At 37.7% G+C, this 18,883-nt stretch overlaps 2 protein-coding genes across 2 annotated transcripts in view; both read left to right on the forward strand.

Annotated features, from left to right (window-relative positions):
• The window catches only part of LOC127811392 (uncharacterized), a 62,926-nt gene extending 52,946 nt beyond the window's left edge, over window positions 1–9,980 (forward strand). Inside the window, exons 6-10 of the mRNA XM_052351203.1 lie at window positions 1,666–1,761; window positions 2,250–2,440; window positions 2,566–2,635; window positions 3,277–3,405; window positions 8,645–9,980. Of these exons, the coding sequence (XP_052207163.1) occupies window positions 1,666–1,761; window positions 2,250–2,440; window positions 2,566–2,635; window positions 3,277–3,384 (465 nt within the window). The 3' untranslated portion in view covers window positions 3,385–3,405; window positions 8,645–9,980. The remainder of the gene's footprint in view (window positions 1–1,665; window positions 1,762–2,249; window positions 2,441–2,565; window positions 2,636–3,276; window positions 3,406–8,644) is intronic.
• LOC127811394 (uncharacterized) overlaps window positions 3,412–18,883 on the forward strand; it is a 53,591-nt gene continuing 38,119 nt past the window's right edge. The window contains exon 1 of the mRNA XM_052351205.1: window positions 3,412–4,315. Within this exon, the coding sequence (XP_052207165.1) occupies window positions 4,301–4,315 (15 nt within the window). The 5' untranslated portion in view covers window positions 3,412–4,300. The remainder of the gene's footprint in view (window positions 4,316–18,883) is intronic.

An 18,883-nucleotide genomic window follows, 5' to 3' on the forward strand; every position in this document is an offset into this window, starting at 1 on the left:
CTACCACCTTTTTGTGCGATCCATCAGGTATTGCATGTCTCCCAGCTTTGCAAAGCGAAGAGAGCGGTGTGGGAAACAACCAAATTTCCCAACCAGTTAACAGCTAAGTGGGAATTGAAGGTACATCTAGAATTTTTGTTGGGTGTAAGGCCGGGCCGGGGAAAGAATCTACGGAGCCTTGAGGCCCTGATACAATGGAAGGGGTTGCCACCCCTAGAGGCCACTTGGGAACCCTATCAACAAATCTTGCATCAATTTCCAGAATTTCACCTTGAGGACAAGGTGAAACTTGTGGGTGGGAGTATTGTTAGGATTCCCATTAGTCTCACCTATCAAAGGTGTAAAAGGAGAGGAACAATAGGGGCAACCAAGGGAATTGAGTCAGGGGCAAAAGAGTCAGAAGTTGGTTAGAAGAGAATATTCATTCACGTGGCTGAAACAGAATAGGAGAGAGGTATAAAAGGGGAGGGTGGAGGAGGAGAGGACATCTGGAAATTTTTTGAAGAAACCGTTGGAGAGTGGGGCCCTCTCGAATAGGCCTGATTTCTTTTGTTTTCTTTTCTTGCTATTCCTATTATCCATTGCTGTAAGCTACTATAATTGGTAGTTCCTACTAAGAGCTAAAATTCAATCAATTGAGTAAGGTCCTATCATTTTCTCTGAATTTTTTCCCAATATATTATTATTATTTTCTTGGATTTTCTTAATTTGGCTACATTTTTGTAGGTAAGAACATATTAGCAAAATAAAAAATTTGATTCGATCATGCTTTTTCAACAAAAAGGAACACAGATTAGAAAAATCAAACATCGTTCCCAGTTTTTCTTTCCACCTCTTTCACAACTGACAGAAAAATCAAATGACAGGTTTGATTTCCGTGTTTTATAGCCCAACCAAACGCACACAACACAAATGGAATGAAACCATCTTGAAAACGAACACAGAAAAACTGAGCATCTCAAACAGCCCCTTCATTGTTGACGTTATTTGTTAAAGTCAGCTGTATTTATGGACAAACAGTTAACAACCAACATTTTAGATCTGGTTCCTAAGACTTCAAGGGTACTCTTGAAGTTTTTTTTTACTATAACAGAGTTTTTTTATTATTCTTTTAATGTGTGATGTTGAACTCTCTTCTATCTCTCTCCGCCTATCTTACTAGTTGTGATGTTGAATTATTTATGATATTTGTTCCTTAAGTGCTTCTGTCCTCCACTTCTCTGTTCTTTTAAAATTTTGATAATATGGGGTAGTTAGCAGCTAGTTATTAGTTCTTCTTATTTGGGATATTTTTCTTGTTGTCGCCTTGGCTTGCAGTAATCTCCCTCTCACATGAGAGGCAACATGACCTATTTAGTGTTGTTCTAGAGAGGTTCTCATACAATGCCCCCTTAAAACCATCAAAACTTTTACCCATAAAAACGTTGGCTGTGAAGATCTCAAGAAATGCTGTTTGTGCACATTAGTGGTGGCGTTGTTGGAAATGATTTCTCTGATGTGAACAAACTAAATGAATTTTCACTATTGTTTGCTGCTTGCTACAACTCTGAAAGCAGAATAATTTTTCTTTTATGAGAACTCTGCAAAATCCAAGTTTACTTTCATTTTTGTGATTTGTAAATTTTCTCCAAAATCTAACCTGTTTCTTTTTCTTTTTTACTTCAGGTTGATGATACAGAGGTCATCAGTTTCCTTCTCTCTACAGAAATAATTCCTCTGTGCCTAAAGAGTATGCAGATGGGCAACGAACCATCAAAAACAGTTTGTTCCCCTTGTGAATCATTTTAAATTTCCCAACCCTTTTACAAGTATTGTTAAAACATCATTCAGTTGATGGTGGCTGATAGGCAATGGTCTGATGTTACCATTTTTAGATCTTTGAAAAAGTGATTATATTTGGTTATGCTGAAATGATCTCTGTTCCATATTGCATGTCATTATGGGCCACTTGTATGATTCTTGGAAGAAAATATATGTGATTGCTGAGCCAGAGAATAGGCTCGTGACTGTGATGTAGCATGGGTAGATGTAAATGGTTCCTTTGGGAAAATCACATTTCTCTAATTGCTTCCTTTTTTAACTTATAGAACACTCAAATATTAAATAAAATTACTACAATTTACCAAGATTCTGATCTTTCATATTTAAATTTTTCATTTTCAAATTAATCAGATGCAAAAATGTTTTTACAATTCCATAGACTTGGCCTTTAGGTCAATTGAAGTCTGATTAAATATTTATACTGACAGGTTGCTACATTTATTCTTCAAAAAATTTTGTTGGAGGATGTGGGCTTGGATTATATATGTATGACAGCGGAGCGGTTTTTTTCTGTAGCTCAAGTCTTGGGAAATATGGTGGCTGCACTTGCTGAACAACCCTCGTCACGCCTGCTAAAACATATTATTCGCTGTTATCTTCGGCTATCTGACAATCGGAGGTTGGTCAATTGTTTAGTTTGTTGTGAAAGCAATCATAAGATTATAGTATGTATGCACTTCGTTTATGTTTTCTGTGGTTCTCCACTGCCATGTACTAGATCAAAATTTGGTCCTCATGATGCAGGGCTTGTGATGCACTGACTAGCCGCCTGCCGGAGGTGCTGAGGGATGGCACCTTCAGTGCTTCCCTTCAGGTAAGTACTCATTTAAAATATTTAGATTCCATCTTCTGGTTTTTGAGGACTCGAGTAACTTCTCAAAACTTAATATGGCTCATTGGTCACCTCTCTACGAGTAGTCTCTCGGGTTCCTTTGTGTAGAGTTTGCCCCATGTGGCAGTCTTTCATACATGCTCTCGCATCACAATAACAATAATATGGGTTGCAATGGGTGTTAGCCTTTTGTAACATACTGTATTAGTTTAGAGGGGAATGCACTGTCCTTCATAACCAAGTTCATTATAGATATGAATTTTATGGACAACCAATCTTCTAGTTCAATTGCCAGTCTAATCTTCGTTATATGTTGACTTTTCAATGTGTTACTATTGTTCTTGTGTAGCTGCAATTTTGTTGATCAATCTGTCTATTCAGAAAATAAATGGCATATATATGCTGTGTGTGTGGGCTCATGGGCATGTCCGGGGGTATACAAATTTTTTGGTAGCATAATCAATCAAACTGGTAATTTTCTTCCCAACTGCAGATCCCATATTATAAATAATGCATTCTAAAGCATGTGGAGCTCCCTTTACTTCCAAGTGTGCTTTGAAGATGAGATAAATTTTTCTTCCTTGATTTGGTGGATGATAACTTCAGTGATATTATACTTTCAGGGAGATGCCACAACAACAAGGTGGTTACAGCAATTGCTTGACAAAGTCGAGGGACGTCGGGTTGCACTGCAGGCTGGAAGAGAATTCTACCATATGCAAATGAACTAATCTTAAAGTGACATGCAAGTGGTATTGAAACTCCCTTTTGTCGCCCTTTGGGCTTTAGTATTATGTCTTAATTATGTTGTGTTATTGAGGTATTTTCTTAGTAATTATTTGGATTAATAGTCCCGGACTGGTGGAATGAAGATCATGACACTCATCTAGTTTAATTGTGGGTAATTGTTATTTCTTTTTTTAGCTTTCCTACTTTCTTTGTTGGAGCTTGATGTAGTTTCCAAGAGGGAAAATGGTGTTTGTATGGTGTGTTTTGTTGAACCATTGATGCTGTGTTGACTTAAGATTCTCAGCTTAAATTAACAGCATGAGTATCCTTGGTCCACTGGTGTTGGTAGAAATGGTGAGGTTGATCCTTTATAACATGAAGGTCAAGGGATCGAGTTGTGGAAACCTCCTTTTCCACATACAGCCTTCATAAAATGAGGAGTCGTGCACTAGTAACTCTTTTTTTACATGGTATCAGGATCTAACCCTATTTTTTAATCAAAACCCCTAATTCCTCAAAACAAATAAATTAGAGTCTCCTTGTGCACTAGTAACAAATTTTTCATGGTTTCAGAGCCTAACCTTATTTTTTAATCAAAAACCCTAACTCCCCAAAATAAAATAAATTAGGAGCCTTAATCGTAATTTCAGGCAATAGGTTGTTGTCGTTGTCATCATCAGTCTCTGACTGTGTTTCTCTTTGGTCACACCACCTTTTGTCCCTAGTGGTTCTAGCACGTTTGCTCCTGCTTTCTTAGGAACTCTTAATTATCACCACTAAGAAATTGATTGGTGGAAATGTTTTTTTGTCCTGGTTGGCCTCTATTGAGCTTTGGTTTTTGAGACAAGCTAAGAAGAGCATTTTATCAAGCAAGCAGATGATCTTTCCACTGTTAGTCAGGCTATATTGACGAAAGTTATGCCTAACCTTGTGGTATGCTCTGGCAATCTGTTGATCTTAAACTCATTAATATCTTTTAACTATGCAAGACTTGTTATACTTTCTGGGCTTGGGTACGTAAGCTTTATACTAATGACACCTCTCGATTTATAATGTGTTTGGTAATATTGTCAATTTGAAGCAACTTGATATGGATATGCAGGCCTTTCTTGGATAGATTCAGGCTCTTATGGAGGAATTTAGGGAACTGCTAAAGAGCGAACTTAGTTGGACAAATTTTTTATGGTCCTTAAACTATCATTCCTTTGGCTAGATCATGAGCCCATCATTCATTGACAAATTTTGGCTAGTGAGACTTCTTCTATGGATGATGTCTTCTCTCAGTTGTTGCAAGGGTCCTCTTTTTACTATCCCTTTTTAGTCTGTTCTCATTGACCATTCTGTCTTAGCCTCTCAAACTGGTGGTTAAGGAGGTCGGGGAGGTAATTGTAGTGGCGGGCGTGAAGCACACTGCACTTATTGTAATAGGTGACACACGAGATGATTGATACTCTTTTCTTGGGAAACCCCCTCACACCACTAATGTTGCTCAAACTAGATCTGATTCTATTGCGAACTTATCAGGCAGGTAATCATTTTGGACCATTTCACTAGTTGATGCTGATTATCTGGAGTTCTTTCATTTTCAACCATCCAGTCTTTGTCTTCATTGCCTGTCGTACCTGTTGCTCACATTGGTAATTCCATTGCTTTTGTTTCTTAGTGTGCCTCTCTTGGTCCTTGGATTTTAGATTCAGGTGTTTCTAATCATATCTCTACTAATACCTCTCTTTTACTAATATTAGATGTTCCTAATCTTTTGCTACCATTATTATGGTAGATTGTCGCCAATCACCTGCCAAAGGTCTTGCACATGCATGCCCAACCTCTTCCGTTGTTACACTTACCCTTTGTTTTGTGTATCCCTGGGTTCCCTTCGTTTGATTTCCATTAGTCAGCTTAACCACACTCTACATTGTTTCCTCACTTTTATTGTTGTTGATTTTTTGTTCTAGTGCAACACTAGACTACGGTCCAAACAATTGGTATAGGAAATGAGTCATGGGGGCTCTACCATCTCATTCCACCTCCATCACCCATTCTGCATCAATTGATTTTATTGCTGGAAGTCTTGAATATGTTCAGGGCTTTTCTAAAAATTTCTGAAAAAAAATAGAAAATAAACTACCCTCACTCCCTAAATGTGTTGTTTTATCATTGCTCCAATAATCATCATCAATCATCAGTTCCAGCCGTCGAAGCCCACAGTGTTCACCATTCAACATAACGACATTTAACAGAAGATTGTTTGGAAACCATCATGGGGGAGTTCTCTATCTTCAAGTTTCATGAAAACTGTTGAAAAACCCTTCCAACAACTTCAGAACCAGATGAAGGTTTACTTGCAGACATTGGAAAGTCCACTTGACTTCCTCAAAAATGTCAAACTAGGAGTTACCGACCCAGTTCAATTTGTTACCCTCATTAAAGACATCCGAGACCAACGAAATTATTAGAATCCTTGACCAACAACATCGAAACCCCTTCAACCTATTCGCAACTGTCATCACACGCGTTTCTCTTGTCAGAAGCCTTCATTGACTCTGATGAACTTAGGAGACGTTGTCGTTGGACTTCCCATACCCTTAACTTAGGTCTTCAGCCACACTAACACTACTCCTTTCGCCAAAGGCCTTCACCAACCTTGTTGAACATTGCGGCAACTTATTAGCAACCATCATCATGGCATCTCCCTATTGCCTTCACCATAAGCCTCCCTCACCCATTTTCTTCAACCCAGATTACCCAATTTCTCAATAAATTTGAAAACTCAAATTCCCAACAACCCGACCCAATTTGCAGACCTAGTTACCTGACCCATTTAACCCAACAACTTGTCCCCTCTAATCTACCAACCCGATGCCTTTATTGGGGATGGTCAGGAAGGCATTCTTCAATTGAAACATCATTTTTTTTGTCACTTTCAAACCAAGGATTTGGGAAAATTAAGCTGCTTTCTAGCAATAGAGGTAGATAATTCAAAAGATGGTGTGTACCTTTCATAGAGGAAATATGCTTTGGAGATCCTTGAAGAACCGAGCATGTTGGGATCCAAATGTCAAACTTATACAAGGATAGGGGGAGTTACTACTTGATCCTAGTGGATATCAGAAACTTGTTGGAAAACAAAACTATGTCACAACCACTCGACCTGATATCTTCTTTGCAGGGTGTTTTCAATCAATTCTTGGATTCACCATGTGACAGCCATTGGGATGTTGTGGTTTGGATTCTCAAATATAAAAAGGGAGCAATAGGGAAAGGGTTATTATATACCAATAGGGGGCCTGCTCAAATTGTTGGTTATACAGATGCAAATTGGGCAACTTCTCTTTTAGACAGGCATTCAACTTCAGGATGTTGTGTTCTTATTTGTAATACCCCAAAATTTTATGTAAAAGTTGGATGATGCAATAAAGTGCTTTAAATGGAAGTTTTGAATTTAAGTGTAAATGGAAAATGGTTTAGGACCCAAAAGCAAATATCATAATTGGTAAGAAAGGATAACTTCTCCAACAATAAGAATATTGCAATGATAAATGCTTATTTAAGAAGCTTTGAGTTGGACAAATTGGATTGGAGGGTTAACTTAAAAGTCCTAAAGCTTATGATGATAATACTTACTTTCACCCTTAAAGTCAAAGTGAAGAAAACTTGGAAGAATTATATTGGCTCACCAAAGCAAATGGATAAGAAGGGTTGTCTTGGAGGCCACGTTAGGAGCAATTGGAGGCATGAGATTGGAAGAATGAAAGGCTTCTAAAGGAAGGAAGAATCAAGTGGAAAGAATTTCAAAGATAAGCCATCATTACTAGGGGAGAAAAGTAGATAACTTAAAGGCTAAGTGTGATCTTGAAACTTGGAAAGTTTATATTGGCTTGCAAAAGAAGAGAATGATAGAACTTATCCTAAAGCCATGTGAATGAGTATTTGGAAGTTTAAGATTGGAAGAAAGGAGAAGCTTGAATAGGAAGATAAAAATATTCAAAGGAAGTAATGATTGATTTTTACCCTAAAGTCTACACTTGGAGAATTAGGATTGGCTAGGAGTTGCTTGCAAGGAAAGAGGATGGTAAGGCTTGTTTGAGAAGCCTTCAGATGGTAAAATAGTATTGGATGATTTTACACAAAAGTCTTAAAGATAGGATAACCATGATTACTCTTATCCCTTAATTCAAAAGTAAGTAGATTTGGAAGCATCCTATTGGCTTTCTAAAAGGTGAAGATAAGATGGGTTGAATAGGTAGTCACGTAATGGGCAAATGGAAGAATTAGATTGGAAGAGTAAAGGCTTCCAAGAGAAGATAAGATCAAAGGGTAAGTTTTTCAAAGATAGTAATTATGGCTAGGAAGAAAATAGCCAATCAAAAGAGGTAAGTGCACCCATAAGCTTGGAGGAAAAAGGGCTATAAAAGGGTTGGAGAAGTGGACCACGTAGAGGAGAAATAGAAGAGAAAAGCAAGGGAGAGAAGAATCCAAAGGAAGAAAACAAAAGAAGCCAAAGTAAAGAGATCAGATTGGAAATCACCAAAAACGGGGAAGAAACCTAAAAGGTAAGCCACTTTTCTTTCTGTAGGATCGTAGAGCATGAAAAGAGGAGTCCGTAGGTTCAAACAGAGAGCAAATTGGAGTTAAAATGAGCAAGATATGACCGTTTTAATTTTGGGTTGCAAAATAGAGAAGGATGCGCGTGGCCACCTTCCGGGGGCATGTGAGGGCGCATCCAGCCTCCGATTGGCCTGGAATTTTCACCGTTGTTCTTCTATTTTAATTACCTACAACCCTGAGTAGAAATATTTAAGGTTTAGTTCACCGAAATACGTGATTTCTGCAGAACAACCCCTGGTGCTCGAAATCGGGCTATAAACAGTGCTACCGAGGGGAAACGATCGAGGTGAGTGGTTTCTTGCATTATTTGTACTTCATATTGATCATTACTTGAACCATTTGTGTTGAATGTGGACATACTCACTTGCTCTCTTTGATTAGCATGTTACTTTACTTGTTTCATCATTTCATGGCATGTGGTTGTTTGTGGCAAGCTAGTGGCCGCCATGAGTGACTCGTGGAGTCACATATGCGTGTTTGAGGTGAGCATGGCGTGCGCGGGGGTGATTGCAACACCCTGGCATGGCTTCCACAAAGGGGGTTTCACTTTGCATACTTGCATTTCATACATGATCTACTTCTTTCTTGAAACCATCTCACTTAGATGCCAATATCTAACTTGGGTTGATGCCCCTGGGACATTCAATGTCCCAGGTATATTAGCATGCCAGGTACCCTGGAGACAAGCAGGAGAAAAGGCTATGAGGAGGCCAATGTTTAGTTTAACTCCATGTTGATCATGTGCTATGGATCTTGTGTAGCCTTTGGATTTAAATGAGAATTTTGTATCGCAATTGTATAAACAAGGGTTATGTAAGACTTCCATGATAAGGGTTTATTCACTAGTTTGGGCGTGTGTTGCAGTTGTAATTTCAAGTAGTGAGTTCCATCTTTTGTATTTATTGCGAGTTGTATATGCATTTCTTGTACATATAAAGGAAATATAGTGGAAACCCCTTTATTTAGCTTTGATTAAGCTTGCAGGTTCGATTCAATGCTTCCGTTGGTAAGGGTTTCCATAACGCCCATAGGTGATGTTAACTTATATTTGATATCATCATGTATTTGGAAAAGTGGGGCGTTACATTATTGTTGTGAATCTGATCTCTTGAAAAAGTAAGAAGAAAAGTGTAGTTGCAAGGTGCAGAAGCTGAATATCAAGCTATGGCTTTTGGAACTTGTGACCCTTATATGGCTAAAGCACCTCCTTCAGGAGTTGAAATTTGGTGAAGCAGGTCCTATGAAACCTTTTTATGATAGCTAGGCAGCTTTACACGCTGCTTCTAATTCAATCTTTCATGAGAAAACCAAACTCATACAAATTGATTGGCATTTTGTAGGGAGAAGTTACTTTCAGGATATATAACTACTGACTTTGTTGACTCAAATGATCAGTTAGCTGACATGTTTACCAAATTGTTTAGAGGTTCTAGAGTGAGCTATATTTGCAACAAGCTGGGTGCTCCAGCTTGAAGGGGATTGTTAGTATACCTGTATATGTTGATGAGTGTTTGATAAAATAATTTTAGGAGTCATTATGGTGCACATTATCCTTTATAATGCCTAATTATTAGGCCTGATTTCTAGCCTATTATTCTTTAAGATAGTTCCCTATCTCAGATATAATATGTATATATAGGCTGTAATATTTCAATATATAAAAAGCCGAAGTTTTTTTCTTTTCTGTTCTTACTGACAACGGTATAGTATAAGGGTATTTATGCAAATATTCTTGTATTCTTTGGCCTTGTGTGTATATACATACATCATACTTAGAAGCATATAGTCAGATTGACTAACCCCATTTTACAATAAACACGTTTATTTGTTGAAAAACTTGTTCAATTAGTGATCCAAAATAATATATATCAACTGTTAGCGTAATAGTAACATATATTACTAAGGGACTTGGAAACGGAGCCATGAGGCTTCTTGTGGAGGTGTGCCAGCGGGCAATAATGCAAACAAGTAAACTGCTATAATATGTAACGAACAGGAACAGGAATAATGAGTTCTCTCATCTCGGGCTACGGAATCAGGGGTGAAATCTAGTGTCTGCAATAGCAGCAGTGGAAACAAGATCGAAGATGATGCCGCCAAGGTGACAGAGCAGAACCACCAGATGTAGCTGTTGATCTCTGATCAATGATGAGGACCACAGGGCTGATGTGATGATATCCGACAGCAACAGCTATGGCAGTGAAACTAAGATCCAACAAAATCCGAATTGTGTGAGATCTAGCAGTGGAGTGACCTAGCCAGACAAGTGGGTTGACTGCTTCTTTCCTTAACATCAGGGAACAAATGGAAATCAGAAAGCAAACCACAGAGAACAGGGTCAATAGAGGCTTCTTACTATTGTCACATGACGGCAGCAGCTGTGATGGAGCAACAGATGGTGGTGACAATCCCTGGCAAGTGAATGGAGCAGCAGAGCACGACGACCTTGATCTGAAAAGATAAAGCTGCAGGGAGGAGACGATGCTGGGTTACCAGCGGCAACCAATCGGGGACAGCAGCAGAAGCAGAGGGCAAGGAGGCCTAGTGGCGGCAAGTAGAGGCTGCATAGTGGTCAGCAATGGAGATGATGTGCAACCGGCAACCTCAGGCAAGGGAACCAGCGAATGGATAGTTGTACCAATCGCCCTTGAGTGGAAGAAGATGATGATGAAGACATAGTGTCGTGGCTAAGAGATATGCAGCTGAAGAATGAAAATTACAAACAGAAAATAATGGTGAAGGAAAAGAACGAAGAAAATATGTTGTAAGAAAAGAGGATCAATAATGATTGGTAACATAGTCAATCTCTCATGTTTGAGAAAACACTATACTCATGAGATCAACAAGGCTCTGATACCATGTTAAAAGCAAGAGAATATTGTATGCTTGTTATAGTAATGTAGAAGGTATTTAATGGGTATATACAGGGTCTTTGACTAACCTAAAAAAGTAATAAAGACTAATCTAAAAATGTAATGAACAACTATGGAAAGATTACAAAGTATATAGAAATCTATAAAATATTCTACTAAAATTGTGAAGATATTCTAACAATTTATCACCACTGAGAAATTGATTGGTGCTAAGAAATTATTTGTCCTGATTGGCATCTGTTGAGTTGTGCTTGAAGATCACTTAAACAATAAAGCTGATGATCTTCCCACTATTCATCAAACTATCTGGAAGAAAATTGATGCCCAACTCTCTAGTTTACTCTGACAATCTGTTTTGATCCTAAACTCTTTAATATCTTTAGGATATTGAAATTATTGGGAAATGTAGTATATTGAAATATTTTTTTAATATTATGCAGAAGGACCCCAGATTTAGAAAAAAGTACATTCATGGGAAAATTTGAGATCCTGCCATCTGAATATTTTTTAACATTTTTTCTGAATGTGAAGGATCCCAGCCACTTGCACTTGGAGATGACTTTATATAAGACCAGAAAGCACGGGTTTGATTCTATTGGCCAAAATCTTGGAGATGACTTTATATAAGATGTTACAATAAGAAATTGGCCTAAACTGGGACGGCGACTCGGGGTGATGGACCTTAGGAACCAGACTATTGATAGTCGCATTCATCTGACCTAAAAGACGGCCTGAGGAGAAGAAGCTCCTGACAGCCTCTACCACATCAAGCCCTACAATCCATTTTAATGTCTTGGTAGTGGTCAAGTTCCAGCCAATACCCATTCATCTTGTTGTAATATTCAGTTATTGTTAAGGCCCCTTGCTTAGTGCTAATTAATTTCATCTTAATTTCAAAAATAATTGAAGCATCCCGGACTTTAGAGTAAGTACGCCTAACTGTCTCCCATATATCTTTAGCAGTGGACATATACATATAGTTTTTACTAACCTCCAGCTGCATAGCATTTTATAACCATGACATGATCACGGAGTCTTCTATATCCCATGCTGGGAATACGGGATCTGATGCCTTGGGGCTTGGAGTCATTAAGTGACTTAGCTTTCCTCTTCCCTTTAGGAAGATCTTCACCAACTAAGCCCATTGTAGGTAATTCCGTCCATCTAATTGGTAAGATTGGTGTATCCCAAGTATATCGCCAGTAGGCAGACCTGCTAGTGGAGTATCAAAAGGATTAGTCTCTCCTGAGGCCGTAGATGGAGCAATTTCGAAAATTTCAGACATGTTTGGAAAGGTAGATGGAGTAGAATAGTGCAATAAAGGAAGAACAACAAGAAGTAGTTAAGGGCACCAATGGCCGGGGAATGGCAATGAAGGCTAGAAGAAGAACATAGTGCTAGAGGGAAATGAAGGCTGGAACAATCTTAGAAGCAAAGCTCTAATACCATATAAGATTGAACAGAAACGCTTGTGTATTTCATTAACATACAACCTTAGTTATAGGGTTGAATATTTACAACTTAAGAAAGATTACAATATGACACATTAGGAAAGTATCCAAATTTGAAATTAGGAAACTATCCAAAAATAGAATTTGGAAACTTCTAAAAAATCCTTAACATACTAGATGTGGTCGTGGACAGCTGCTTTCCCTTTCTCCTTGGAATTTCATACACCAACAATTAGTAAAGATTATTAATAGTGCTCCTTTTGCCTAAAGCCTTTGCCAACCTTGCTGGACGTTGCTGCAACTCATTGGCAACCATCATTGTCGCATCCACTTGTTGCCTTCACCATAAGCCTGTCACCCAATTTCTTCAACCTAGATTGCCCAATTTTCTCAGCCCAAACCCTAACATAATTTTAAAACCCAACAGCCTAGCAACTCGACCCAGTTACTCAACCCATTTAACCCAGCAACTTGCCCCTGATTTACCAACCTGATGCCTTTACCTATTGAACTATTACAATCAAATTCCCACAATAGGACCTAAATCCATTAAATCCTAGCCTTTCCTTTAATTGGCCAACCCAATTACCTGTAGCCTTAATTCATTTTGAACCATCAGGCATTCAATTCCTTTGTTAAGGTATATTCTTCACTTTGAAAGCTTGATTGATTTTTGTTTATTGGGTATGTTTAGTAAATTTGTTTTAGGTCCATGTTTAATTTTCTTTCATAAGCCCCCCTCAAAAGGGAAAAAAAAAAAAAAAACATAAGCATTATTTTTGTTATTGACATTGTCATTTAATTTAAATGTCATACTCTTATTTTTGTGCAACGTACTTGGTTTATTTTTGAGTCTTCTGAACATTCCCTATCTTTTACATCACCAATTTGATTTCCCATGGCTCCCAACAAACAAGAACAAACTTCTTCCGCTACACTTGTTGACAGAATCATTGCAAAATTCAATAAAAGCCCTTGAAACCAAAATGAACAATCTCGAGGGTGTTTTGGGTATTGTGGTGACACTTACTAAACAAATGGCACAAGTCCTCAAAATACTAGCTAGGCAAATGATAGGAGATGACTGAGTGGAGTCCTCCTCTTCTAGTGAGTTTGTGCATGGTACACTTCATACTTTTGGGACACAACTTGCTTTAATTAGGATGCCTCATTTAGAATATGTCTTAATTTAGGAAGATTAGCCCAAGAGATCATCATCCAATTTCCTCATAAGCTTCGAGAATCAATCAACAATTTCTGAAATCAGAACATCAGCTAAGGTCTTAAGTAGTAAAGATTTTTATACTATTATTTGCAAGATGGGCATGAAGTATATTCACACACCATCTTGAGGGGGAGTGTTGGAAGTAATTATGGAAAGGATATTATGAGCTAAATATAGGATGGTTGACTAGAATGACAACCAATTATGACAGCTAGTTCCTAGGCAATAGTCAAGGGAGATAGCTTTTTGTTATTCTATAAATATGCTGTAAATTCTGTAATTTCCTTTTGTATTGTTTCCTTCTTTTATGTTTCCTATTTTGTACTTTCCATTCTATATAAATAAAGAGAATGAGCTGTAGGGTAACTTTAACCTCTACCATTCGATTCTAACCTAAGTCCCTGAAGTTCTAACACTATCCTTACAAGGGCTTGAAGTGTATGCGTCAATTGGGTGTGCAAGTCCTCCATCGTGTCACCTGACATCCATTCTCAACTAATCATGTGAGCACATCCCATGATATTAATGGGTCAAAAATCTTTACTGCATATATAACAAGAAGTAACCACTAGACGAAACAAACATATTTAACAAAATAGAAGGTAAGAGAGACCAAATTTCATAATAATTTATGAAATATTATACATATTTCATAATAATACAAAATATTACACGGATTTCATAATAATGTGTGAAATATTACATAGATTTCATAATAACATGAAATCTTTCACGAATTTCTTAATAACGTATGAAATATTACATAGATTTCATAATAATGTGTGAAATATTACATATTAATAAGTTATTAAATATTACACAGATTTCATAATATTACATAGATTTCATAATAATGTATGGAATATTACATAGATTTCATAATATTACATAATAATACACATTAATGACACAACGTTTCTAAGACTGACACGTATGAGGAGAAGAAAACACCTCAACTCTCAACTCCCTATTGTCTCTTCAACACTCAAACCCCAATTAACATAAAAAAATCTTTACCCCTTCAGTTCTCCCAATTAGCAAAAGAAAGAAAGTGTGAGAAAAACGGTGGGAAAGTAGTGCGAGTGTGATTCCTTCCATTCCATGGCAAAGCTCCCTCAATCTCTCTTCATGAACTCTCCATTTGGTGGCCCTTCATCGTTAGCTTTGGCTCCAAGCACTGGCGGAACTCAAGGAAACAAGGATTGCTATATGCAAGTGGTCCAGCAGTTAGTGCTTGATCTTAGTAACCATGATCTCCGAGAGAACGCTCTTCTCAAGCTATCTAAGGTAGATATGTTAATTCGGTGATTTGTTGCTTCATATATGGTATATGGAATAGGTGGAATTTCTGAATTAGCAACATATCTGTTTTGTTTTGGAGTTATTAGAAAAGAGTTAAATTTATTTCTTACATTGATTTGGTTTCCTAAAATAATGCTCAATTTTTGTGTTTATGGACAAAATTTAGGAAATATGAGGCATGTAGTTGACATTACACTGAGGAACTAGGGCTTCTTGTTTTTGTTGTTTTAAAACCCTAAATATTTTCATCATCTTCTATTCTTGAAATGGATTGTGCTTGCATTAGAATTTTCATTTCGGATTCCTCATGGTCAAATTGGTTTGTTGGTGTTATATGTGCCATGGTAATTCTTTTGTAGTTTCGATGTTATGGTAACTGTTGGAATTTACACACATGGACTGCTCTTCATACTGTGCAATCTTTCCTTCAGTGGCTGATATTGTTTTCTTGATTTGTTTCCTTTTACTGCTTCTCTAATTTGTTTCCTTTATTCTTGTTATTTTATTTATTTCCTTGTATTACTAGTGGATTGTATCTTGTACAATCTTTCCTTATTGTAGATATTTCCTAAGGTTGTTTAGATATCTTTCTCTTCTTGGAAGACTGCCTAACTTAGAATTGTAGGCCTGTATATATTCTGTAACCTACGGATGAATCAATAGAGATTGGATTTTTCAGTTCTTTGGTTCTTTCTTTCAACAATAACGATCTTATGTTTGGATATTGGAAGATATATAGTTAGTATGAGAAAATGGCTTGGCTAAATGGATTATTTGTGACAGGGGTGATTGGAATCTTTTCAAGACTTAAAAGACGCTCTTAGGTTGAATAATGCTCCTCTTTGTTTTAGTGTAGTTGGTTCTTTGGGGGGTGATGAACCTTTCCTAAACAATCATTTTAAAGATTTTATGGAGATTTTTGAGAAATTGTTATAGGCAATTATTCTAGCGTGTTTCTTTTCTTTTCTTTTGTTTTCTTTTTTCCCAATTCTATCTTTGCATATGGTAACTTGGTCCTTAATTAATGTAAATATAAAAAAATTGTTTAGCATGGATTAGTTTCAACATTCTTTTTTGGTTCTATGGTATTCTTTTGTTGCTGTTAGTTGTTACAACTCTCTCACAAGTATCTTAAGAAATACAAACATTTTATTTTGGGTACTATTAAGATATGACTTGTATACAATATCTCTACAATATAGTAACCATGTATCTTGAGATATATAGAATATATCTAGGATATATTATTTCCTTTTTTAATAGTCTAAGTTCATGCATATAAAGGCTATATAACCATTCAACGGTGAAGGGAAAAGATGCATTGTTCTATAACATGGTATCAGAGCCATGACCCTAACCCTTCCCTTGTTAAGTTAGGTTAGAAGCAGTAGTAGCCACCTTCCATCGTAGTCGTCATCCATTTCCAACGCTATCTCAATCGTTTGCCTTTGCAATTGCAGCTAGAATTTTTCGTCGTTAGCCATCCTCGCACACCTCATCAAGATCATTTGGTCGGTCTCATCAATGACTAGTCATCCTTGCCAGTTGCTATTGCCCATTTAGATTGTTGGTTGTTAATCATCCTTGCTAGATTTGAGTTGCCATTGCTCTTGTGAAAAAAATAATGTATGTTTTTCACCAAATGTTTAATACAAGAGAATATATATATATATATTTATACAGTAGGTATTTTAAGTTAATTATACTAATGCCCCTTATCTTATTTAACACTCATTCTCAAGTTGGAGCATATATATTAAGCATGCCCAGTTTGGTACAAATATAATTCACAAGAGAACCTCTAAGTGACTTGGTGAGTAAAAAAGCCAATTGATTCTTGGAACCCACTATGTTGTAACTACATCCCCAGAGAACACATTTTCTCTAACAAAGTGGCAATTGATTTTAATGTGCTTGGTTCTCTCATGAAAAACGGGATTAAGAGTAATATGCATTGCAGCTTGATTGTCAAAAATCAATTGCATAGACTTGACCTGAGTAACTCCTAACTCCTTAATTAATTGTTTTAGCCACATTAGCTCACATGTTATGGCCATTGCTCTATATTCAACTTTTGCACTGGACCTGGCGACAATAGTTTATTTCTTACTTTTTCAAGAGACTAGGTTTCTACTAACAAATACATAATATCCAGATATGGATTGCCTGTCACTAGGTGATCTTGCTCTCAGCATCCGTATATCCCACAATTTAATTGTGTCCATGATTCTAATAGAATACATCTCGACCAGAGGTGAATCCAGTGATTGCATGAATCCAGGAACTAACTTACCACACTCACTAAAAATGAAATATCATGATGTGTGACTGTGAGGTAATTAAGCTTCACGACTAGTTGACGGTCAGGGTCAGAAAGAGGCTCTCTCTGTCTCAATAACAATCTAATATTCGGATCCATTGGGGTATCTGTTAGCTTACATCCAAGCATCCCTATCTCCTCTAGCATATCCAAGACATACGTTCTTTGAGAAATATAGATGCTTTGCTTTAACCAAGCTGCCTTAATACCCAAAAAATATTTCAAGGGACCCAAATCCTTAGTCTGAAACTGTTGGTGAAGATGTGCATTCAATTCAGTGATACCAACATCATCATCCCCTGTAAGTACCATGTGATCAACATATACGGCTAGAAGAATGTGGCAGTCAAACTAAGAGTAATAAAAAACAGAATGATCAGCTCCATTACGAGTTAACCCAAACTTAAGAACAACTGAACTAAATTGATCAAACCAAGTTTGAGGAGACTGTTTTGGGTCATATAAGGATTTTTGAAGACGACACACTAGCCCAGACTCCGCCTGAGCAAAAAAGCTAGGAGGTTGCTCCATATACACATCTTCTTATAAATCACCATGAAGGAAGGCATTCTTGATGTCCAGTTGATGAAGAGGCCAGTGAAACATAGCAACAAGGGACAAGAAAAGGCAAATAGAGGAGATCTGAGCAATAGGAGAAAATGTATCGCCATAATCAATACTGAAAACCTGAGTGTATCCTTTGGTAACAAGGCGAGCCTTAAGGAAATCAATCCGATCGTTAGGACCAACCTTATGTAAACCCAGTGACAACCAACAGTAGACTTACCCTTGGGAAGAGGTACCAAGTCCCAAGTCCCAGTGGAATGTAAGGCAATCATTTCTTCAACCATAACAGCCTGCCACCTGGGATGGGAAAGAGCTTCTGGAACAGATTTAGTAAGAGAAATAGAAGATAAGGAAGAAGCAAAAACAGAATATCCAGGAGAGAAAGAATTATATCTAACAAAATGTGAAATGGGATGGAGAGTAGTACAATGACGAGTACCTTTACGAAGAACAATAGGTAAGTCAAGATTAGAAACCGAGGGAGATGAACCAGTGGAGGAAGAACCAATGGGCACAGAGGCTGAGTCAGTGGAGGGCTCCATTGGACTGGCGACGATAGGTGTTGTTGGTGGAGCCACAGGTTGAGGACGTTGCTAATAGGCCTGAAGGTTGGGGTGATCAAGGTGAGATGTAGAGGGTGGTGGGGAAGGAGAAGAGGAAAGGTCAAGAAAAAGAATAGGCAAAGGTAAGCCAGTGGACACAAACTTGGAGAACTTAGATGAAGGGAGAAAATAAGGAGATGACTCAAATAATGGGTCAACTCTAGGGCTGACCAAATCTGAAGCGGGTCGTGGATCCAAGTAGGACAAACCAGATCTGGGTTGAGATTCGGGTGAGAAGCTTGGTCAAAATCATAGCAACTTGGAACTTGAAATTGGAAAACGATGTAAGCAACAACGGCTACGAGGAAGATCGGTGATGGTGGCTGACAGAGAATATGACCAGAGAAAGCTGACAATCGTTCAGTTGCTGGGCGAGGTGATGGAGCAAGGCGGAATCTGAACAGGGCCGATCGACAGTGAGGCATGATTGAATAAAGCAAAAGCGACCAAGAAGTCGACAGTAATGGCGATGGCAACAACGACAACAACGGCAACAGGCAGAGACGAGGAAGGCAACGATGACAGCTGGCTAGCTAGCCGATGATTTCCACAA

The sequence above is a fragment of the Diospyros lotus genome, chromosome 10, assembly GCF_014633365.1.
Source record: "Diospyros lotus cultivar Yz01 chromosome 10, ASM1463336v1, whole genome shotgun sequence".
NCBI classification, from domain to species: Eukaryota; Viridiplantae; Streptophyta; class Magnoliopsida; order Ericales; family Ebenaceae; genus Diospyros; species Diospyros lotus.